This window comes from Herpailurus yagouaroundi, unplaced genomic scaffold, assembly GCF_014898765.1.
Source record: "Herpailurus yagouaroundi ecotype Mexico unplaced genomic scaffold, PumYag 160, whole genome shotgun sequence".
Classification (NCBI taxonomy): domain Eukaryota; kingdom Metazoa; phylum Chordata; class Mammalia; order Carnivora; family Felidae; genus Herpailurus; species Herpailurus yagouaroundi.
In genome coordinates, this window is record NW_024412401.1 from 44,218,890 (window position 1) to 44,243,753 (window position 24,864).

General features: G+C 39.4%; 1 protein-coding gene and 1 long non-coding RNA gene across 4 annotated transcripts in view; one reads left to right on the forward strand and one right to left on the reverse strand.

Moving 5' to 3' along the window:
- The window catches only part of LOC121034930 (uncharacterized), a 67,603-nt gene that overhangs the window by 8,060 nt on the left and 34,679 nt on the right, over window positions 1-24,864 (forward strand). Inside the window, exon 3 of one of the 2 annotated variants that reach the window (XR_005792676.1) lies at window positions 15,963-16,050. The exons of the other annotated variant lie outside the window; for it this stretch is intronic. This is a non-coding gene — a long non-coding RNA (uncharacterized LOC121034930). The remainder of the gene's footprint in view (window positions 1-15,962; window positions 16,051-24,864) is intronic. 2 annotated transcript variants of the gene reach the window in all.
- On the reverse strand, window positions 359-24,667 carry LOC121034928 (glycosyltransferase 6 domain-containing protein 1-like). Of its 2 annotated transcripts, XM_040482171.1 has the most exons (7): window positions 24,565-24,667; window positions 23,541-23,672; window positions 16,247-16,326; window positions 15,046-15,081; window positions 11,554-11,598; window positions 1,658-1,795; window positions 359-1,225 (listed from the first exon to the last, which is right to left on the reverse strand). In XM_040482171.1, the coding sequence occupies exons 2-7, from the start codon at window positions 23,613-23,615 to the stop codon at window positions 559-561; spliced, it is 1,041 nt and encodes a 346-aa protein (XP_040338105.1). In that variant the 5' UTR covers window positions 23,616-23,672; window positions 24,565-24,667; the 3' UTR covers window positions 359-558. The 2 variants fall into 2 exon arrangements, with proteins under 2 accessions (XP_040338105.1, XP_040338106.1); XM_040482172.1 differs by lacking the exons at window positions 23,541-23,672; window positions 24,565-24,667 and adding an exon at window positions 17,114-17,380.

The following is a 24,864-nucleotide window of genomic DNA, read 5'->3' on the forward strand; positions in this document are numbered from 1 at the left end:
TCATTGCAACCATAAAAGTAAGATGTATTTGGTAGAATGTCTCTAGTTCACCTAAGTTCAATCAGATACTAGACAGATTAAATGCTAATTGAGAATACTTACAAGCACTGTATCTCCCAACACTGAAAAACAGAGTTTTTAATGAGTGAGTTGATGAATATTTTTTCCCTTTACATATATCCCTTTGACATTGTGTGTGTGCGTGCGTGTGTGTGTGTGTGTGTGTGTGTGTGTACACGTGTATCTATCTATCCATCCACCCATCTTTATTTTCTGAACCAGGAGTGTTTCTTCATTTTGTGCCTCCAAAAGTATTTCCACATTATTTATAATATGTAGCTAATAACACCACTGTGCATTAATATTAAATTAACACCCATTTATTCTTACTCCAATTTAGGTAGATTTAGATGGTTTAAAACTGCAAGGAGAAAAACAATTTATTTTGGAAGATTGCACATTTTTGTAAGTTTCCAAAAACACGGAGACGTTTAATGTTTCGTAGTTGAGGAATTATTGTGATTCACTTATTAATCCATAAACCTAATGATACAACCATCAAATGCTCTTTGAATGCCATGCTATCTTCACATGTTTAATTTGTGGGGGAGTTCTAAAATTTGGATCCCAATTGTATTCTGGTGATAACAACTTAGTGGGTTTATTGATAAACAAATATTTGTTTAAATAATGTTCATATATGCTCTTGAGTCCATTTCTGTTGTCACTGGTAACTCCTTTTTGATATTCTTTAATGAAGGCTAAAACCTCACGGGGTGTGCCACCAAAAACTGCACTCTGGTAATAGAAATCTCCCTCTCCAAAAGGGATGAAAGCTGCTGATTTAGGTCTTCTCTCATAGGGGAAATTTTCAGCATGTCTAAAATACCACCATGCATGGAGTTGAGCTATAGACTCGCCCAGGGTTTCCACCCCAAAGTCATTCTTGAAGATCTGGTTTACAGTCATACTGAAGAGAAAGTCGACTTCATGTTGGATATGTTCTATGATGTACGTATCCAAGTTTTTCATGTATATGTAATTGAAGTCTTTCCACACATGTTGTTTGAGTACAGTACATAGTTTAAATGTTCGAAGGGGCCCTAACTCTATGGGAGGTAGTTTGGAGAAGTCATCCATCAAGATGTAAAAGATAACATTGTAGCCAGTCATGAAGTGCTTATTAGCAGACTGGAGGAACTTTTCCAGGTACTGATCCACAAACCTGTGAAACACGGAAGACCAAACATTCACTTTGCTAAAACTCATCAGGAGAAGACATGTCACTTAAACTTGCAGGAGAACATTGTTGCTAAAGAACTACCAGTAGGAAGGTGGGTAGAAATTGCATTTAGAGCTTAACTGTGTTGGTTAGCGAAAGAGGGTGTAGTGAGCTTGGGGAGCGGGGGCTGAGAAAAGCCATAAAATTTATTGAGAAGAAAGGAAAAGTGAGCTAAATGGATATTAATAGAAAGATTCCAAGTCGTGTTAAGAAATCAGCCATGGCTGGAGAAAATAACCACTACAAGTAATTATGCAGACCAGCCAGAAATCATGATTAGGGTTAATTATGAGTGGCTGTTTGGATGTAGAGAGTTCACGGGTGCTTATCCATATGTTTCCAAAATAAAAAAGGATGAATGTTAGTAGCACCTACTTTCCAGTAGCAAATACAGCCAAGCCTATGGTAATGTTCAGCCTTTTGTAGTACTTTTCCAGGACTTGTCTGTTGTAAGTTCCTTCCCAGATGATCGGCGCAAACCAATCAGTTGTCGTTTTCACATCAGGACGTTTTCTGTTGAACAAACAAGAAAAACGATTAAGAGAGTACCACTTATTATGACAGCAAATGTTGTTCTCCAAGTGACAGTAGCTAATCATTATAAAGTACTTAACTAAGTGCCAGGCATGGTGATTAAGTGCTTTACACTATTTATTTAATCCTTGCAATGTCCTATAATATAAATTCCATCATTGTCTCTATTTTTCATATGAAGAAACTTGGGCGCAGATTGGTTGAGTAAATTACTTAGTGTCACACAGCTAATAAATGGCAGAATCAGGATTCATAATCAGCCAGTTGGCTTTCCGAATCTGTGCTTTGGTCATTATACCAAACTACCTTTTGAGGGGCGCATGGCCAGCTCAGTCAGTAGAGCATGGAGTTGTAGGTTTGAGCCCCATGTTGGGTGTAGAGATCACAAAAAAAACCTTGCCTTTTGAGCCCAGGGATTTTTTTCCTTGAGCTCTGACTATAGCTTAAACCGACAGCTCATTGTCTGAACATTTCTCTGATTATTGCCTAAAACAGAAAGCACTACTGTCTGCTTATGTCTTCCTTTCTTTTTATACCCCTTTCTCATCTTTCTCTTCCTTTTTCTTTTCCTAGAGTACCTTCTTTCTACCCTTCCTAATGCGGTAGGCCCATCAGTGCAACTTGGAAGAAAATAAGATTAGTCCAAAAAGGGAGATGATATTACATTTGCTTCTAATAATAACAAAATAACAGCAGAAGCAGAATTAGGAATAATAAACAACCCCCCAAAAGACAAAATAAGGAAACAAAAGTAATAGTAAACAGTTTGGTTGGAGGGAGGACATTAAACTATTTAAGCAAATTAAGGCCAGGGTGCCTGGGTGGCTCAGTAGGTTAAGCTTTCGACTTCAGCTCAGGTCATGATCTCATGGTTTGTGGGTTCGAGACCCACATCAGGCTCTGTGCTGACAGCTCAGAGCCTGGATCCTGCTTCACATTCTGTATCTCGCTCTCTCTCTGCCCCTCCCCTGCTCATGCTCTCTCTCTCTCTCTCAAAAATAAATAAATGTTAAAGTTTTTTTTTTAATTTTTAATAAAAATAAAAATAAAGCAACTTAAGGCCTTCATTTTGGAAGGAATTGAACACAAAGTGTGAAGCCATTTTGCTTTTGGTAATTACAGGTTTTAATTACAAATCTAGACCCAGACAAGGGTAGAATTTGGCAACCCTTAATAGTACATTAATAATAATAACAAAATTCTTGAAAAGTACCCCCTTTTACTATTTTAAGGATTTTTTCAAACTTACACATTTGTTTGTTTTTTTTAATACATTTACTTTTAAACCCTTCTTATACTTAGAATTTATGGCCATACACTTGTATTTGACTCAAAAGTCTCAGACTCCACTTTAATATTGGACAGATGTACCCTTATCACAGTGATGATGCTTATAAATTAGGCACATCACAGAGGCTAATCAGTATCTATTTGAGAATGGGAAAGGGTCTGAAGATTAAAGATTTGCTATTAGAACGAAAGAAAAAGTCTCTGAAAGCAGAAGGCAGTTAAAAACTTGTGTTTAGAAATTATTTGATAAAACAGAAGAGGAAGGAGTAGAAGAGATTTAGAGTCATTAGGTTTCTCTTACAGGTACGAAACTCTTTACCTGGAAGGTAAATGCTGCCCAGGGGGCATTCTCTGCAAAGGACATGCTCAGCAATCAGGGGGATAAGATAATCTGCCCTCTGGGTGTCAGTCAGACACCTTGCCCGGTCTCCCTTGTGACTGACTTAGTGTCTCGGTATAAAGTGGCCCCAGCTACTTGGAGTCCAAGGGGATTATGCACGGCCTCAGTGACATGGACATCCCATTGCTAAGACCAAGCTAGAGCCAGTGCTGAGCACCCAGCTTGCCAACAGCAGGGGCCAATTGGAGCCCACAGGGTGACACCATTTCCCATGGGAACCAGCCAGCCAAATGATGGCTGGTTGATTATATTAGACCCCATAAAGAAAGGGGCAACACTTTTCCCTCAGGGGAACGTTTTATGTTCTGGGTAGGGATTTGCTTTTCATACCTACAAATCTGCCAACTTTGTTGACTTGCAGAATATCTTATTAGTTGCCTTCGTATCACACATAACTTTGCCTCTGTCTAAGCTACCCATTTCATGGCGAGAGTAGTGTGGCAGTTGGCCACTTCCACAAAGTTCTCTGGTCTGTGTGCCTCCCTGTGTTGAGGCACCTGGCCTGGTAGAATGTGGACTAGCCAGGGAAATCTCATTTTCAGTGTTAGTTCCGAGACAACTCCCTGAAAAGGCTGAGGTACTTTTCTGTAGTAGTTCGCCATTCCCGCTTTGACTCAATGAGCAGCGTGAGATACTGTACCTTCCAAAGCTAGAATGCACAGTTCACAAAACAAGGTGGATGTGAGGATGTCCCTGCTCACGATTACATCCAATAATTCACTTATAGAATGTTTGCTTGCTGTTGTTGTGACTTTGGGTCCAGTGTGTTTAGAGTTCTCAGTTCCCAGGGGAGGAGTCTTTGCTCTAGGGAGAAAGTCATGGTTCTGTGAAACTGATGGTTCCCCATGCTGCTGAGCCAACAGGCAGAAAATGGCATTACTGTACTGGTTGGCATGACTGATCTTCATCACCGAGAAGATAGGAAGATGCGGTTATACAAGGATGGCAAGCAGGGCTTCATATGGAATGCAAAGGACTCTCTGGGAGTGCCCCCAGCTACCTCATTTCCAGTAATAATGGTCAGTGGGAAATTGGGGCAACTCAGTAAGGTCAGACCACTGAGGGAACCAGACTCTCCAGGGATGGAGGTTTGAGTAACCCTATCGAATAGAAACTCTGACCATCAAAGGGATTAGCAGAGGATAAAGAAACCATGCAATGGTGATTATTAACTGCCTCCTTTTGTTGCCAGCCTCCTGAACAGCTACAGAGGTAGGACTGTAGTCGTGATCCGCTATGTTAATTATTTTCTCCCCTTTGCCACCTTACATGAAGAATACTAGAGATGGCAGATGTTACGATCTAGGTTTCCAGTGGGAATATGGCTAGATTTCCATCACCTCGATGATACCCGCCAGCTGATGTGACTTTGTTTCTCGTGTTTGGGGAACATGAGCTTCTCCATCTAAGTCAGAAAGGTGGATTGTGTTAGTTATTCTCCATTTATAATTCCCCTGTCCATCCTTAGCCTTCTCTACCTGGCCTGCCTTGGGAGCACACTGATCACCCAGTGTTCCCTGCCCTGTGGCTTGCAGTGGGTTCTGCTAATGGGAGGTACCCACGTAAGATCAGAGGGCAGGAAAACAAGTTGTCTCTTTTCTCTCCCAGCTTTGTTGAGGTCTTGCCAGTGGCTGTGTCCATATGCAGCTACAGCTTATGTTGGGCAGCTCTTTCATGGTTCCAGAAATCTCTGGTCTCCAGGAGCACCATCCCTTCCCTTGTCCCTTTGGGCCGAGGGTGATAAGAGCTTCTTACTGTTGAAGCCTCTGGATGCTTCCATGTCCTTTGTTGGGTCTCTTAACCTTGTTCCAATCTCTGCCAACCATTCCTTCACTAAAGTTACTTCATCTTAGTTGAGTTGTTTCTCTCATACCCTGATAGATTCAGTATCTGAGGAGCTTAGGAAATACCTCACCATGCCCAAGCAGAGGGTGTTCAACAGGATACAAAATGACCTGCTCATAAGTATATTGCTTACAATGAAAATTTGCAGAAGGAAGGTACACAGATAGTATGCTCAAGTGTCATAGTACTGTAGACTATCATAGGTGCGACTTACAAAGAAGTATACTAACGAAGGAGGGAAATCATATATATGGGCTAAGATATCCACATTCGTAATAAAAAGAGAATAGGTGCTACACTGAATTAGAAGTGATTTCAATGCTAGAAGGTGTTCCTAAGATTTGCTGAGATGGGATTCATGACAGTAATATGGGAGGTTATAATTTGTTCGAAAAATAGATCTGGAGAGAGAGGATGGGGACTCTTCCTGTAAATCAAGGCTATATGGACCTATATACAGTTTTAAGGAACTGTGCATGAGTCTGTAAAGTGTAAGAAGCTAAAGTGATATAGCAGAGATAAATATACCATAAGCAGACAGAACCATGAGAGTACTAGAGCATTTCCAGGGTGTATGTTTCCCGCATCTACCCCTGCATCACGTCACGTAGCTTCCCACTTTCCTCTTCCTAGCCGCTGGCCTGCCATATTTGCAGCCTCATCTGTGCTCTTTTCTTTTTCCCTCCATATTCATATCCAATTGTATAGATAACATGTGCACAATATGCACACATACATAAGTACACACACATATGCAGGCTTTAAAAATCTTGTTTATTTTGGAGCGCCTGGGTGGCTCAGTAGGTTGAGCGTCCAATTCGTGATTTTGGCTCAGGTCATAATCTCACGGTTGGTGAGATCGAGCCCAGAGTCAGGCTCTGGGCTAACAGCATGGAGCCTGCTTGGGGTTCTCTCTTTCCCTCTCTCTGCCCCTCCCTCGCTCATGCACGAATTCTCTCTTTCCCTCTCTCAAAAATAAGTAAATAAATTTTTTTAAAATCTTGTTTATTATGATGAGATAACGCATACTTTCCTGCAGCTTGTCTTTCTACTCATCACAACCTTGTGGAAATCCTTCCAGGTTATCTGGACTAGTTCTTATTCACTCTTTGTAATGGCTGCATAATATTCCAAGGTGTGGACAGTTTGTTTAGCCATTTTCTTATGACTAGGTATATGCATTTTATTCCTGGAATTTCTGTCATTATAAAAACTGATGCAACAAACCTTAATCTTATGTCCTTAGGTATTGTTGCTATTATCTTTTAAAAAAATTTTTAATGTTTATTCTTGAGAGAGAGAGAGAGAGAGAGAGAGAGAGAGAGAGACAGAGCATGGGAAGGGGAGGTGCAGAGAGGGAAACACAGAATCAGAAGCGGGCTGCAGGCTCTGAGCTGTCAACACAGAGCCCAATGTGGGGCTTGAACCCATGAACCGTGGGATCATGACCTGAGCTGAAGTCGGATGCTCAACAGACTGAGCCACCCACGCTCCCCTTGTTGCTGTTATTTTTAATGGCTAGTCCCAGGAATAGGATTGCTGTATATGTATGTTCATTAAAAAATATTTTTCTTAAAGAGAGAGTGCAAGCACATGTGTGCACACGTGTGAGCAGGGGAGGGGCAGAAAGAAAGGGAGAGAGAGAGAATCCCAGGCAGGCTCCACAGTGGCAGTGGAGAGCCTGATGTGGGGCTCTAACTCACAAACTTCAAGATCATGACCTGAGCCGAAATCAAGAGTCAGACACTTAACTGACTGAGCCACCCAGGAACCTCATGTGTTCATCTTTCATAGTTTTTACCCAATTATTTTTTAAAAGGCTGAAATACTTCACCTTCCCACCAGCATTTTCCCTATACTATTAGATTGTGGCTTTAAAAAGATTCCAGTAGTTCATTACTACATTATTTTACATTTCTCTAATTTCTAGTGAACTTGAGTATCTTTTCTTATACGCGTTGGCTACCTCTAATGTGAGTTTCATGTTTTTCTATTGAATTGTTAATTTGTTTTTAAACCAAATCAAAGTTTAAAATTTGTATATAGTGAAATACATCTTTTTAAATAGGTGGTAGGTTTTCAGCATGGATTAAGAGGATTTCCTTCTTACCTAGACTTTACATGTTGTCTTATTGATTTTCTTTTTTTTTTTTTTAATTTTTTTTTAACGTTTATTTATTTTTGAGACAGAGAGAGACAGAGCATGAACGGGGGAGGGTCAGAGAGAGAGAGGGAGACACAGAATCTGAAACAGGCTGCAGGCTCTGAGCAGTCAGCACAGAGCCCGACGTGGGGCTCGAACTCACGGACCGCGAGATCATGACCTGAGCCGAAATCAGACGCTAAACCGACTGAGCCACTCAGGTGCCCCTGTCTTACTGATTTTCTAGCAAGATTTTTTTTTTATTGCTTTATTTTTTACACTTAAATCTGTAGTCTATCAGGAATTTATCTTTATGCCATAGGATTAATGCCCCATTTTGCCCCCACTTAGATCACCAATAGTGTCAGTATAATTTATGAACTAATCTGTCCTTTCCTCACTGATTTTTAAGATGCCATTTTTGTTATATATCAACTTTGATACATACTGTGACCTAATTCTGGATTTACTACTCCTTTGATCTATTCCATGTTGATTTGATCACAATGATGTCAAAATATGTTTGACTATTTAAGGCAAAACCCTCTCTTTTAAAAATTTTATTTTTGAGAGAGAGAGAGAGAGCATGAGAGACAGAGCATGAGCAGAGTGGGGCAGAGGGGGAAAGAGAATCTTAAGCAGACTCCACCCCCAGTGTGGAGCCCAGTGTGGGGCTCGATCTCATGATCATGAGATCGTGACCTTGGCTGAAATCAAGAGTTGGACGTTTAGCCAACTGAGTCACTCAGGTGCCCCTAGGCAAAATCCTTTTAACTTTCTTATTTTTTCACACTTTCTTGGCTATTCTGAGACATTTATTCTCACATATTTACTTTAAGCTTATAGTTTTTTGTACTTAATAAGAACCAAAAATGAGCTTCTTCCCTCATATCTCCATAATGCAGAGGTCATTTCATTTTAAACTAAAAGCCAATATGATGCTTAATAATAAAGTGCAGTGCCTTCTCCCACTACTTTTACATTGTTATGAAGGCGCTGTCACTTCAATTAGACAGAAGATCTCATGTATTTATCTATTCTACAAATATCGAACCCCTACTATATCTAGGCTTTTCTTTTTCTAGGCACACTCTTGTGGGAAAGGCAGATAGTAAATGAATAAGCAAGCAAATATACAGTATGTCAGATGTTGGGGAGAGCAACTGAGAACAATAAATTTGGGTAAGGGAGAAAGGGAGTAGCTAGAGAAGACTTCACTGATAAAACAGCATTTGAAGGGAGTGGGAGAATGAGCCATTTGGCTGCTTGGAGGGTAAGCAGTCCATGCAGAGAGCACAGAAGGTGCAAAGTCCCGAGGTGAGAGCTTGCTTGGTGTTTCTGAGGAACAACAAGGAGCCAGTATGATTGGAGGAGTGGGTGAGGGACACAATGGTTGAAGATGAGGTCAGAGAAAGAATCGGGCAGCTATTTTATCTACGTTTTTTTTTTTTCCTATCGTAAACACATTCTTTGGAAAGGCCTCTTACAAGAGTGTTACCTCTTAAGGCTCAAAATAACAAAAATCTAGACGCAGTCCAAGTGCCCACTGATAAGGCAGGGGATGAGCCAACTGTGGTATATTTCTACAGTTAACTGTAATGCCGCCATCAAAATGAATGACAGTCATATGCAATTTGGATGAATCTTAGCAATCTAATATTAAGGGTCAAAATGAGTCCCTGGAGATTACACGTGGTATTATATCTTCTTTAAAAAATTACAAACAGCTGTAATTTTAAAATATACTTGTTCCAGAATACAAATGGAAGATATACACTTAAAACAAGAGAAAGCAAGGGGATGATGAAGCAGGATTCGGGATGGAGGTTGTTTCAAGGCTAGAGGGTGAGGAGACAGAATGGGGGTCCTAGGAAAGACAGAGGTGGATAGCTGGATGTTGAAGTTATTGAATGTTGAGGTTTTGTTTCACTAAAAATAAGCAAGAGAGGCACCTGGGTGGCTCAGTCAGTTCAGCATCTGACTCTTGGTTTCGGCTCAGGTCGTGATCTCATGGTTCCTGAGTTTGAGCCCCGAGGTGGGCTCTGTGCTGACAGTGCAGAGCCTGCTTGGTTTTCTCTCTCTCCCTCTCTCTCTCTGCCCCTCCCCTGCTTGCTGTTTTTCTCAAAATAAATAAACTTAAAAGAAAACAGAAATAAGTGAGAAAGCACATAAATAAATAATGACTGGGCTTTGAAAAACCTAATGATGAGAGTGAGTCATGTAGCAAAGATTATTATTTAAATTTTTTTATTAAAAAAATTTTTTTTAAATTATTATTAAAAAAATGTTTATTTTTGAGACAGAGAGAGACAGAGCACAAGGCAGGGAGGGACAGAGAGAGAGGGAGACACAGAATCTGAAACAGACTCCAGGCTCTGAGCTGTCAGCACAGAGTCTCATGCGGGGCTCAAACTCATGAACCTGTGAGATCATGACCTGAGCTGAAGTCAGATGCCCAACCAACTGAACCACCCAGGCACCCCACAAAGATTGTTATTAATCTAATTGTGTGCATGTAAGGTTATTTTAAAAATATAAATATGAAAAAGGAATTCACAGAAGATGAAATATAAATAACACATATAAAAGATGATCAAATTGAACAATAATTATGGAAGTGCAAAATGAATTGAGATATTTTAACTAATAGTTTTGCCAATAAAAAAATGTTTGATACAACTAAAATAAAATGGAAATTTATAAAACAAATAAAATTAACATTCACCCACTATAGATTAAAAAATAAATGGTATAATTATTAAAAGGCAATTTAGCAACCTGAGTAAAAATTTAAAATGTCTGCATCTCATTTTTTAAAAAATTTAAATCTTTTTTTTAAGCTTATTTATTTATTTTGAGAGATAGAGAGGGGAGGGGAGGTGGGAGAGAGTGGGGCAGAGAAAGAGGGAGAGAGAGAATCCCAAGCAGGTTCCACACTATCCGTGCAGAGCCTACTAGGGGGCTTGAATCACAAACTGTGAAATCACGACCTGAGCAGAAATCAACAGTTGGATGCTTACCCAACTAAGCCACCCAAGTGCTCCTAAAATGTCTATATCTCTTAATCTAATGATGCTACAATAGGAATTTATCATATGGATAATTTCACACAAGAGTGTACAAAAATATATGTGCAAAGATATTCATCAAAACATTATTAACAATAGCCTTCAAACTGCAAATGATTCAAAACCAATAGGGAACTGACTAAATAAATTATGGTATGTAGCCGTAAAATAGAATACTAGATAGCCATCATAAAGAATAAGATTCTCTGGGGCACCTGGGTAGCTTAGTTGGTTAGGTTAAGCATTCAGTTCCTGATTTTGGCTCAGGTCATGATCCCAGGGTTGTGGGATTGAGCCCTGTGGCAAGCTCTGTGTTGGATTCTACACTGGGTGTGGAGCCTGCTTAAGATTCTGTCTTCCCCTGGAGCGCCTGGGTGGCTCAGTCAGCTGAGCGTCTGCTTCGGCTCAGGTCAGGATCTCGCGGTTCGTGAGCTTGAGCCCTGTGTCGGGCTCTGTGCTGACAGCTCAGAGCCTGGAGCCGGCTTCGGATTCTGTGTCTCCCTCTCTGCCCCTCCCCTGCTCACGCTCTGTCTCTCCCTCTCTCTCAAAAATAAACATAAAAAATTAAAAAAAAAAAAAAAAAGATTCTCTCTTTCCCTCTCCCTCTGCCCCTCCCCCACCTAAAAAAACAAAAAAAAAAAAAAAAAAAAAAAAAAGAATGAGATTTTCCCCCAAGTATTAATGCCAAAATCAAGAGGAGTCATTAATGGCATTTTTGGGCTGTTACTAAAAAGATTTTTTTTCTTTCTCCTAATAAAACCAGGAACATTAAACTAGATAACAGTTTTCTCATTATGACCCTCAATTGCCTGATTCTAGATAAATAGACACTAGGTTTATATATAAAAGACTTTAAACTAAAAACTGCCAAGGCCTGGAAAGCTCCCAGGATAGGTACAATTTGATGATGGAAAAAAATCCTCCCCCATTTAAATTGAGTTGTTGTTGTTGTTATCATTAGTGTGTGTTTGTGTAGAATATTCTTTCTTACTTGGGATTAAACCAGTCTGAGAGCCAAAGTTCTTTTTCATTTTCCCTGGGTACAAAGAGAAAGTCAAGTTAAGAGTAATCCATTTACTCAGCAAATAATTATTGTGTCCCTGTAACACGGCAGGCACTGTTTGATGCTGGTTCTAGAACTGTGAACATTTAGATCAGTTCCTGCCCTCTAAAAGCCAATAGACTAGCTTAAAAGACAACATTAAATAGATGATTATAGTGCAGAGTGGTAACTGCTAATAGGAAAACACAGATCTCCATGGGAGCATATAGATGGGGCATCCAACCTAAATGTGGGGTTAAGGGAAGCTACTTGGAGATGAAATATGTAAACTGGGTCTGGAAGGATAAGGGTTATTTCAGGAAAGAGATGTGGGGTGAAGAGGTCATAGCCAAAGGTGGGAAGGCAGGGAACAGTATGGTTCTTGAGTGGGGGATATATTTTAAAAATTAACAAAGCAGGAAAAATAATGTGTATTCAGACAAAAATACAGATTTATGTAATTCATTTATCAAGTATTAGTAGCTTACTATGTGATAGACACTTTATTACATGTTAAAATAAAGGGGTTGGAGTAGGGGGTCTAGATGTTTGTCTTTGATTTTCGTTTAAAAATAGGACCCACCTAAGTTTTTGTTGTGCTTTTAAGTTAACTATTTAATTAACAAGGTTATAAGGGGGCTTCTCTTTCATAAGTTGGGGATATTTTGTAAAATAAGAATAACTTTAAGTGATTTGTACTTCCAGAAAGATGGACTAGGTACTCAGTTTCCCTATCCTGCCACTAAGTATAGCTAAAAACCCAGGACATTATATGTGAAGTAAACAAATGAGTGAAAGGCAAAGAGAAGAAAGCAGATCACGTAGGTGCACTGGGACTCAAGGATCGACATGGCAGTGGGCTCCCTGGGTTTTCTGCCACATGTATCTCAGATTAGGTGCGACTCAGAAATGCCAATGGGTACAGACAAAAAAAGAGACCTGAGAAAAAGCTGCTCTTAATAGCCAAAGGGCCAGGAATAGGGCATCCTAGCAAGGCAAAGAATCTGTAGACACTACTCACTGTTCTCCAACCCAATACCACAGGAAAATCCGTGGCTCTATTTCCATCCCTCCAGCAAAGGCCAAGTAGGGAGCCTAGACGTGTACTCTCACCAGGCCATAATGGGGATTCCCTTCCTTCCTCACTGGTGTGGAGTTAGAGGGGATTAGTGGGTATTAAAACAGTCACCACTACTCAATCCCCCTGTGGTTCTATCAATGGAGAGCACATGGGGATCCCAAACTCCCATCCCTGCTCATTAGTAACAAGGAGCCCCTCCCCACTGGGTTTCAAGGGAGGCAGAGTCAAGAACCTAAAATTTCATCCCTCAACCGACAGTAATGCAGGGGTGCCACCCTATTTCCCAGCTAGCACCGTGTTAAGAGGATGCCTATGAAAACACAAGATTTAAATAAGATCCAGTCTCATAATACCCCCAAATTGTCCAAGAAAAGATCTCAACTTGAATGAGAAAGGATAATCTACAGATGCCATGATAACACAGATATTAGAATTGTCTAACAAGGATATCTGACAAAGGCAGTGTTCAATGAGCGATTACAAACACTTGAAATGTATGAAAAAATAGGAAGTCACAGTAAAGAAATAGAAAGTCTTATTGAAGATATGGAAGATATAAAGAAGAACCAAATGGAAATTTTAGAACTTAAAAATATAACACTGAAATAAAAACTCAATAAATAGTCTTCACAGCAGAATGGAGAGGATGGAGGAAGAATCAGTGAACTTGCAGACTGAATAACAGAAAACATTGAAGAAAAAAAAAGAACAAGCCTCGGGGACACATGGAACAAAAACAAAAGATCTAACATTCATGTAATTGGAACCCCAGAAGGAAAGAAAGAGAATGGGGCTGAAAAACAATTAAAAATATGGCTGAACATGCCCCCAAATTTGGCAAAAGACGTAAACATACAGATTCAAGAAGCTGAATGAACCCCAAACAGGATAAACCTAAAATAAAAAAATCCATGCTGGTGTGCCTGAATGGCTCAGTCAGTGAAGTATCTGACTCTTGACCTCAGGTCAGGTCTTGATCTCAGGGTCATGAGTTTAAGCCCCGTGTTGGACTCCATGCTGGGTGTGAAGCGTACTTCAAAAAGAATCCATGCTAAGGCACATGATAGCCAATTTTCTGAAAGCTAAAGGTGAAAAGAATCTTGAAAACAAGCAGAAAGAAATGATTCACCTAGAGGGGAAAAATAATTTGAATGAAATGGATGTTTTTAATTAGAAACTATGGACCCAAAAGGAAGTGGAAAAATATTTTTCAGGTGCTGGAAGAAAAGAATTGTCACCCAAAATGTCCCCCAGTAGGTGAAGGGTTAAGCAAACTTTGGTACGTCCCTTTACGGAATACTACACAGCAATAAAAAAGGAGTGATTTATTGAGATACACTACAAGGTGGTTGGATCTCAAGAGCATTATCCTGAGTGAAAAAAGCTCATCTCAATAGATCATACACTGTATGATTCCATTTATAAAACATTCTCAAAATGACAAAATTGTAAAGATAAAAATAGATTCATGGTACTAGTGATTAGAAGGGTTGAGGAGAGGAGGTTGGGGTGCGTATAAATGGTAGCTCAGAGGAGATCTTTGTGGTGATGGAATCATTTTGTATCTTGATTACCTTGGTGATCTACAAATCTACACATGTGATAAAATGTTATACAATTATATCCATACATTGTCCCAGCATCAATTTCCTATTTTGATATTGCATGACAGGTACGTAAGATGTAACTCTGGGGGAAATTGAGTGAAAGGTACATGTGACCTCTTTGTACTATCTTTGCAACTTCCTATGAATCTGTAATTATTTCAAAATCAAATATTAAAAAATGACTTTGAAAGTGCATCCCATCTTGACATTTCGGAGGTGTTTTTAACCAAAGATATTTTAATATAGGATTGCTAAAGACTCATACTCTTTCAAAATCCAAATTTTCCATGCCTAACTGCACTAAACATGTAGAGTGACAAAAGGAGAACTTTTAAGAACAGGTTTTTTTTTTTTTGAGGTTTGGTTTTAATAATTTTTTGGGTCCTACACAATGGTCGATGGTAGAAAATGTGGTGGACCACAGATGGCTGTCAATCTAAAGAAAAATATCCTGGACAGAGGTACTTCAAATATAGCAAATGTCTAAAATTTATCTGGTATAAGCAGGTAAATGTGTTGAAGGAGCAAAATTTGGAGATGTGCACATATACATGTCCATACAAACTCACATACATGTGTATATGCACATGCACCGATTATTTCTGAACTGATACCCAAGAAATCTGTCAGTGGTTGTCTCTGGAGAATTCAGTTTTATATGCCTTCCGATTGCCATTACCATTAGAACTCACTCGACTCCAGCCAGTTTGCCCTCAATACAGTTTGTAGAATATTTACAGAACAGATTCTTACCAGCAGAGATCTATCTTCTCTAGGTGGTTCTTTATTCTTCACATAAATAAAAAGAGACATTTTAGTGTTAAATTTGAACAAACGCCTATTGCAATTGGAATAACAAAAAATCTAGAATTCAGTTCCATTCATTTACTCATTTGTTAGCCGAGTGATTACTAAACACCTACTACATGCCAGGCATAATGCTACAGTTCTGGAATGCATAGCATCTGGTTCTGATGGGACATTCCAGTTCTGGAATCCGGGCCTGCTATGAGCTTCTGGTCTATTATCTCCTTTTTGACTAAGATAGACCTTTCTATTAAGGCATAACACCCTAGGAGGACAAATAACATGTAGAACATGATACCAAAACAATACGGTTAATTTTTAAAGACATTAGCTCCCACAATATAGCTGATTTTCAAATAGCATTCGGTAACATTGCATTGCTTATTTAAAAAGACCATAAAGATGAGGAAGGCATGGAGGAGGTAAGAATTTGAATTTTTCTATAAGAGAACTTTAGCAGGTTAACAGATGTGTTCTCCAGTACAGTTATATTTCGATAGTAGTTTTCTTTGAGTCGTGTTCTTATTGTCATAGCTTAAGATGTATCTAAAATAGTCCCCCAACACTCTCTGTTCTCTGATCTTGCTTTATTTCTTTCTTCGTAGCCTTATTATATAAAATACAAAGCTCCTGGGGTGCGTCAGTGGCTCAGTCAGTTGAGAGTCTGACTTCGGTTCAGGTCATGATCTCGTGGTTCATGGGTTCCACCCCACGTTGGGCTCTGGGCTGACAGCTCGGAGCCTGGAGCCTGCTTCAGATTCTGTCTCCCTCTCTCTCTCTGTCTCTCCCCCACTCATGCTCTGTCTCTCTATCTCAAAAATAAACATTAAAACCAATACAAAGCTCCTAACATTGTATTATAGATTTCTTTGCTTATCGTCCATCTTCTCGACCTGGAATGTAAAGCTGCATAAGTTCCCAGCACCTAGGACAGGACCTGGCACCAAAAAGGTACTCAATAAATATTTGTTGAATGTTGAAAAATGAAAGAATTAATATATTTATAATGTAATCAGTTCCTCAAAGAGGAGATACTCTCTGATTAATTTAGGGAGTGTTTATTAACCTTTTTTTGGACAAAACTCAGCATTTTAGGTCAACTCTGCCAATCATTAAAGATGATGATTCATCAATCTTGTATATTTACCGGGAGTGATGCTTAATCAACATCAGCAATAAAGCAAATGAAGTTAATAACAGCATTTTCCACTTAGAATTCATTCTCTCCTAGAAAAAAAAGAGAAGAAAAGGAGTTTTTTGGAAAGTAAGAAACAACTTCCTTGCCATCTTCTAATAACTAATTAATTATAAAATTAATTTATGGAAATTTGGCTGAGTCTAGAATGCTTGGCCTAAGGAAGAAGGCAGATTTAGGGAAACCTAAGTTTTGTGTGAAGTGCTTACAAAGATCCCTTTTAGTATGCCAACTGATACTTTTTAGATTAGGTACAGTGTGATGTTCCTTTTGTATTTCTTTATCACCCTGAATAAGGAAATTCAATAAAACTCTCATTCTATTTCATTTGTGCTTCTGTGAAAAGAAAATGAGGTCCTTATGAAGATGTTTTTATGTATTGGAATACATTCTACCTCCAAAGTTGGTTTTTATATAGTTTTTCCTCACAAAGGTATTGAGACTAATAATTTACTCAAAGACTATAGGTCAAGTAAACTAAAAATATATACGAGCTCTCTGAAAGGTATATTCTTGTAAACAGTGATTAAAAATCTAAATTAAAGGCATTAAGCACTAACGTGGAATATTTGGCTCTAGCCAATGCACTGAGCTTATGTTAAAGGTGTTAAATAGGATTTCTGTTTACCCATGGGGCACCTGGCTGGTTCAGTTGGTGGAGCATGTGACTCTTGATCTTGGGGTCGTGACTTTGAGCCCCATATTGAAGTGTCATCTATTTTGCACAATATACTTTCAAGGCCAAGGTTTGGGGATGACCCCTACGTATGATTTTACCAGATCACCCAACCTTTCATAGTTTCTTCCTAAGAACCTTACCATTAGTTTTCGTGATGTTAGAAGTCCTAGGATGTTTCCCAATCATCATATTTTTGGGTCTTCATAAAAAAAAATCAGATATTGTAAAATACTCTCCTGGTGTTTGAATCTTTTGCTAATGGTGATGTCACTAGACTCTTTTGATGATGAGAGCGTTCAAAAGTCACAATGATACTGTCATAATGATTCATGTGGTTGCAAGTTCACATGCTACCAGATGGTAGAACTTTGTCCCATTTGAAAAAGGATTTCAAAAGATGGTTTGCTTTTAGTTTCTTTTGTTGTACTTCCTTACTTACCTTTTTTTCTTTCTTTCTTTCTTTCTTTCTTTCTTTCTTTCTTTCTCTCTTTCTTTCTTTCTTTCTTAAAGATTTTCTATTTTTTTTAAGCTTATTTATTTTGGGAGAGAGAGGGAGAGGCAGAGAGAGGGGGGAGAGAGAGAGAATCCCAAGCAGCTCCGTACTAACATGGAGCCCAATGTGGGACTCAATCTCACCAACTGTGAGATCAAAACCTGAGCCAAAATCAAGAGTCAGGCATTTTACCAACTGAGCCACCTAGACACCCCTTAAAGATTTTATTTTTAAATAATCTCTACACCCAGTGTGGGGCTCCAACTTACAACCCCGAGATCAAGAGTTGCATGCTTGGGGTGCCTGGGTGGCTCAGTTGGTTAAGCGTCCAACTTTGGGTCAGGTCATGATCTTGCAGCTGTCAGGCTCTGTGCTGACAACTTGGAGCCTGGAGCCTGCTTTGGATTCTGTGTCTCCCTCTCTTTCTTCCCCTCCCCCACTTGCACATGTGCTCTCTTTCTCTCTCAAAAACTGAATAAACATTTAAAAAAAATTATTAAAAAAAAAAGTTGCATGCTCTACTGACTGAGGCAGCCAGGCACCCTTTCCTTACCTTTCTTGATGACTGATTTTTACTTACAGAAATATATTTTGAATTGTGTGCTGTGTGTATATATGTGTAAATGAATGACCAAAAAAAAAGTACACCACCTTTTTCTTCATCCTCTTTTAGCCATTGTCCAATTAGGTAAAGTTAATCCCTTCTTACCCTTTTCTAGAATGTTTTAAGAGTACTTAGTTTTCTGATTATAGAAATAGCACATTTTCATGTTATAAAATTGGTTAAGTGCTTAAAAGCATAAAGAAGAAAATGATAATCAAATATAATCACCCTCTCCTGAGATAATCACTCTTGTTTTAAGATGGCATACCTTTAGTATATATTTCTTTTTTTTTTTAACTTTAGCGTCTATTTTTGAGAGAAAGAGACAGAGCATGAGGGGGAGAGGCGCAGAGAGAGAGGGAGACACAGAATTGGAAGCAGGCTCCAGGCTCTGAGCTGTCAGCACAGAGCCTGATGCGGGGCTCGAACTCACGAACCGTGAGATCAGACCTGAACCGAAGTCAGATGCTTAACTGACTGAGCCATCCAGGCACCCCTAGTATACATTTCTTTTATTATTTTTTTTTTAATTTTTTTTTTCAACGTTTATTTATTTTTGGGACAGAGAGAGACAGAGCATGAACGGGGGAGGGGCAGAGAGAGAGGGAGACACAGAATCGGAAACAGGCTCCAGGCTCTGAGCCATCAGCCCAGAGCCCGACGCGGGGCTCGAACTCACGGACCGCGAGATCGTGACCTGGCTGAAGTGGGGCTTAACAGACTGCGCTACACACGCGCCCCAGTATATATTTTTTTTAAAATATATTTTTTATAATAAACACACACACACACACACACACACACACACACACACACACAGCAAAAAAATTCAAACAGAGGAGAAGTTATATAATGCTTATCTTCTCCCTCAGCACTGACTCCATTATCTCATCCCCAAGGACAGCCACTGTTCAGTTTTATATTCCATAACTATTCTGCACCTATAAGGGCATATATATTTTTTAATGTGTATAGGTTTCCTTTTCACACAAATGGCAGCATCCTAAAATAATTCTTCAGCACTTTGAATATCTCACTTATCAGTATATTTTGAAGATCATTCCATTACATTTCATACATCTAACTTATTCTTTTGCTAGTGAAATGTGGTTTATTATAGGACTTTATCATTTATGTAACCAGTTCTCTATTGCTGGACATTTTGGTTGTTTATTGTCTTTGCCATTATAAGAAACGCCACAGTGGAAATAGTTGAACATAATCTGTGAACACTTATTGAACTATATTGCAGGATAAATTTCTAGAAACAGACTTGCTGGGTCAAAGGTTATACCCATTTAACAAATGAGTAAATGTTGCCAAACTGTTTTCCACAGGGGTCATTCCAATTTAACTCATGCCACCAGTGGGTAAAAGTACCCATTTTCATACATCCTTATCAATATAAAGTGTGTCGTTAAAGTTTTTGGTATTTGAAAATTTGAGGGTGTAAATTGTATCTTAACTCAGCCTTAATTTGTGTTTGTTTTATTATGGCTGATGTTGAGAATCTTCTTGCACATTTAAGAGCCATTGTAATTCCTTCTCTGTAAACTGACCATAGCTTTTGTTCATTTTCAGTTAGGTCTCTATCTTTTTGCATTTTTAAATAAGCTTTCTATTTTGGCATAATTTTAGACTTAAAGATACAGTAATTAATGCCATATGGTTTAAGATAGACATACAGATCATTGGGACAAACTCAGGAGTCTAGAAATAGATCTACACGTATATGGATGATTGATTTTTGACAAATAAGAAAAGGTAATTCAGTAGTGAATGGATAGTCTTTTAAAAAAATGGGTCTAGGACAATTGGATATCCATATGCAAAAAAAAACCCAAAAACCAAAAACCAAAAAACAAAACCCAAACAAACAAAAGAAAAAACAAAACAAAACAAACTTTGATCAGTACTTTGCACCAGGTATAAAAATTAACCCCAAATGGATGACTGACCTAAATGTAAAATCTAAAACAATAGAATGTATAGTAGAAAACAGGAGCAGAAACAGTTACGACAATGAAAAGGAAACTTCAGATTGCAAGAAATACATTAAAAATGGGCAAAGTATTTGAGCAGACATTTTGCAAAACAAAACACATTCAGAAGGCAAATAAGGATATGAAAAAATCATATTAGTCTTCAGGCAAATGGAAATTAAAACCACAATAATATACCACCATGTACCTATTAGAATGGCTAAGATTAAGAGAACTGGCCATACCAAGCATTATGACAATTGGAGAATTGGAGCTCTCATCCATGGTTGGTGGGAATGTAAAATGGCACAACCATCTTGGAAAAGAGTTTGGCAGTTTCTTAACAGTTCAAGCACACACTTACCGGACAATCCAGCAATTCCACTCCTAGATATTTACCCAAGAGAAATAGAAGCACATGTCCAGAAAAAGCTGTTCATGACTGCTCTTGGTAGCTTTCTTGGCAGTAGCCAAAAGATAGAGACTACAAATGTTCATCAACAAGTGAATGGCTAAGCAAATGTGGCATGTCCTTACAATGGAATAGTACTCAGCACTGATATGTGCAACAACTTAAATGGACCTTTGCATAATGATACTGTGAAAGAAGCCAGGCCAAAAAGGGGCACATGCTGTATAAATCTGTTTATATAAAATTTGTAAATATGCAAATCATTGAAACGATACAGGGCACATTTTTGTTTGGGCTGCCCAGAAACCTGAACACCCCTCATTTACAGGGAATCTTAAATTCAAGAAGAAACAGCATCCTTCTGCCAAGTGTGAAAGCTGAAAGAGGCAGAAATTTCCTCTTCCTGCCCTTTGCAACTAAACCATGGGCACATGACCTAAACTACCTGGCATGCTAATCAGATTCTCTTACCTGGGATTTTGAACCTTAGGGGGGTTCAATTTGAAATTATTTGTAATAAAATCAAGGACTAATGTTCTGGAAGATGTTTTCAAGGGTATGGAGATCAGCAGGGAGATAATGAGTGATGGGATCAGGATTGGTATTCAAACAGATTACCCCTGTGGCAGGATCTTGTCTGTGTATTCCCTCCCTTTGCCCCTTGATATTAGCAGCTATTGGCTAAGGACTGGGCGCTGTTTCTGTGGTAAACGTTGTTGCTGGTCAACACTATCTGGTTCTCCCTTCCTTTGTAGAGAAGACTCTATCTTCTAGCCCAGGGCATGGTTTAAGTCCAGGCTGAGGCACTGAAAAGCCCCTGCATGATTCTCTAGTGTCTTCCCCTGACATTGTGACTAGGAATGTCACAGATAGTGGACCCTCCATCGTTCTGGGTCCCCAAGTGACAATATGGAGGAGACTTCCTGGTTCCCACCCTCACTGGAAATGTAGGGTGAGTGAGAAACTTGTTTTTGTGTTAAGACTACTAAGATTTGAGGGTTCAATTTTCTTACCCAACATGCCACTTTATAAATTCTTTGTTTAGACGAATTAGAATCAGGTTTTAGTACCAAAGAGAGGGTTGGTTTGTAGGCAACTACACTCAGGGAAATAGGGGGAATCTAGAATTTGTTTTCAGGCCTTGTTTGGGTCTAAAGTCAATTAAAAAAATAAAAACACGACATTAATATTCAGAGATAGGTTTCTGGCAGCCTGTGTAATATAGCAGTAAACAGGACATTGTCCCTGGGCTCTCGTTGAATGAGGTGCTCATCAAAGGCAAAGGCTTTGGGGCAATGACAGTTTTTGCCATAAAAATATATGATAATGATGACTTATAACACTTATGCACCAGACACTGAACTATGCACATACACTAACTTATTTAATGAAATAAGTTAAATGTTAACTTGCTCAACAAGCAGGTGAAATGGCTGTATTTAATGGCACTAGTGAGCTTAAAGAAAAAGTGTAACCCACTGATGACCCTGGCTTCTGGCCTTTGGTACCACCACCTTCCTGTGCCCTTCTGGCTCTTGGGAGGGCCGCAGCTTCTCAGTTTCCTCACTATCCCATCTAGCTCCTTAGCAATTCTATCACCTGTGTAACCAGTTCTCAAAATCCCCCATTTGCAATACCCAGATTTTCCTGATTGGACCCTGACTGATAATAATAGTTCCCAAGACTAGAAGTGCTCTGAAATCAATTAATTTTTGCTGTATAACAACCCACCCAAACCTTAATAGCTTAAAGCAATGATGCTTTATTTTTGCTCATGAGTCTAGGGTCCTTTGCTGCTGTTCTGGGCCAGGCTTAGCTGATCTCATCTCAGAGTACTCATGTAGCTACAAGTACTCTGGTCAGTTGGTTGAGAGCTTGCTGTTCTATATTCACATGTCTGGCTGTTGGAGAACATCTACTGGGTCTATATAAAATGGGCATGGATACAGAGAGAGGATAATAATATTCACTTTTGCTTTAAGCTATATTACAAAGCTGTAGTTATGAAGACAGTATGGTTTTGACACAAAAAACAGACACACAGATCAATGGAACAGAATAGAAAGCCCAGAAATGGACCCACAACTATATATATGGTCACTTAATCTTTGACAAAGGAGGCATGAATATACAATGGGAAAAAGACAGTCTCTTCAACAAATGGTGCTGGGAAAATTGGACAGCAACATGCAAAAGAATGAAACTGGACCACTTCCTTACACCATACACAAAAATAAATTCAAAATGGATGAAAAACCTAAATGTGAGATAGGAAACCATCAAATACTGACATGGAAATGGACTCTCAGATTTCAATGAGAATTGTGGGGTTTACATTACTGGGGAACCTCTAGACCCGGTGAGCAGAAACTTGACTTCAGTTGCCATGATAACAGGTTATGGTGTCTCATGTTCCCACACCTAAGCCAGTTTACAGACCTGGAGTCCCTCGATTGAAGAGGAGTCTATGTCACCCCAAGGGAGGATCTGTGGTCGTATAGTAAGATGACTGTGTCCTTGGAGGAAAATGCAGAATGGACATTAGATCTGAGTTGACAATAATTTCTAGAGGCTAGAAGTAGCATGGTGATCTACTTAACAGAGTGAGTAGAAATCCATTTCCACTCACTTTAGTGTAAATCCACTAAAATGGTAAATCAAAAGTTATATAACCCCGGGGCATCTGGGTGGCTCAGTTGGTTAAGCGTCCGACTCCGGTTCAGGTCATGATCTCACGGTGTGTGTTTCAGCCCCACGTCGGGCTCTGCGCGGACAGCTCAGAGCCTGGAGCCTGCTTCAGATTCTGTGTCTCCCTTTCTCAAAAATAAACGCCCCTGCTCATGCTCTGTCTCTCTCTCTCTCTCTCTCTCTCTCAAAAATAAACAAACATTTAAGAAAAAAGTTATATAACACCTCCCTGTGGAGATTGTAAAGATTAGTGTTACCATTAAACACTCAAACACTGCAGGCTGTTGATTCCTGTCACATCCTTGTTTAATATCTAATAATATTAGATTAAGACGAATGGAATTGGATTGAGCTGAAGTTCTGAAGCTATTGAAACAGGTACACTTACCTGAGATTGTTTGATACCTTTGCTTGTTTGGCCGGTATAAGAGACAGATTCATTGGTTGAATGCCTGGGAATCATTGTAAAGTTTCTCAAGTGGTGACTTCAATCACAGTAACTTCTGGTGTCGTATGTTTGCTAGAGCAAATGAACACAGTCCCTGTTGTGTGGTCTACAGGTGACAGATGCTTTTCCTTATATCAGTTAGTGTGGATTACCAAAAGCAGTTTGCTTTTACCTGGCAGAGACATCAGTAAACCTCCGAGTTATGTGAACTCTCCTGTGTTGTCATAATATTATCCACAGCATCCTCGACCATGTGGACATCTCACAGGATACCATTATTAACATCATGCTGAGCATTTTGAGCAGAAAGAAGCAAGAATCTCAGATGTCATGCTAATACAAATGTGTGCCAGGAGGTGGAAGAGAAACCCCATAAAAATTCAGGGTCCTGACACACATCAGTGACGTTTCTGAGGAGCATGTAGGGTTGTTGGTTCTAGGCAAATTACTGCACCTTGAACTACATATCACCAAATCAGAGGCCTAAATATGCTCAGTGGGACTTTTTGGATATTAAAAACAAGGTGTATTGTGCTTGAGTGCCACTCAGACATGTGTGTTGAGAAACCAATACCGTGCCAATTTTGAGTGAGACCCAGGGTGAGAGAAGGCCCTATGTCAGGCATTGTCTGCCAAGAAAAGTTCTGTGACCCTGAACAGGTTCATGTGGCAAATATAGATACTGGATAGGGCATTTTCCACGGCCATGTAGAGAATACTAGGCACATGGGATTCTAAATTTACCTGAACTATGTCCTCTCCTACCCATTGTGAACTTAATGCTTTCTGATCAAACAAAAAGCTTGGGTGTATGCAGCTGTAACCCATTATCAGTGGAAGTCATTTCTGTGAGATTGGACTCAGGCAGATTGAAAACTCAGTGACAAGAAAGTCTGAAGTTCTCTATGGGCTTCTGAAATAGGTACAGAGTGTAAGGATGTGAGTGTCCCATGAAAATACTCACCAAAGAGCAATCTTGGTAGATGAGACTCTCAATAATCAAGTAGAGAAAAATCTGTTCCGTGATGTCAGCCAGCCTCTTTCTGCAGCCATCACAGTGCTTTCTTTTTTTTAAGAATTTTTTTTTTCAACGTTTATTTATTTTTGGGACAGAGAGAGACAGAGCGTGAACGGGGGAGGGGCAGAGAGAGAGGGAGACACAGAATCGGAAACAGGCTCCAGGCTCCGAGCCATCAGCCCAGAGCCCGACGCGGGGCTCGAACTCACGGACCGCGAGATCGTGACCTGGCTGAAGTCGGACGCT

Excerpts from the sequence above, each read along its gene's own strand:
- LOC121034928 (XM_040482171.1), bottom strand. The coding sequence starts at position 23,615 with ATGATTCCCAGGCATTCAACCAATGAATCTGTCTCTTATACCGGCCAA. Across the intron at positions 16,327-23,540 it reads AAGGTATCAAACAATCTCAG|GAGAGAATGAATTCTAAGTG; the intron begins GTAAGTGTACCT and ends TTTTTTTTCTAG. Across the intron at positions 1,796-11,553 it reads TCAGACTGGTTTAATCCCAA|AAAACGTCCTGATGTGAAAA; the intron begins GTAAGAAAGAAT and ends TTTGTTCAACAG.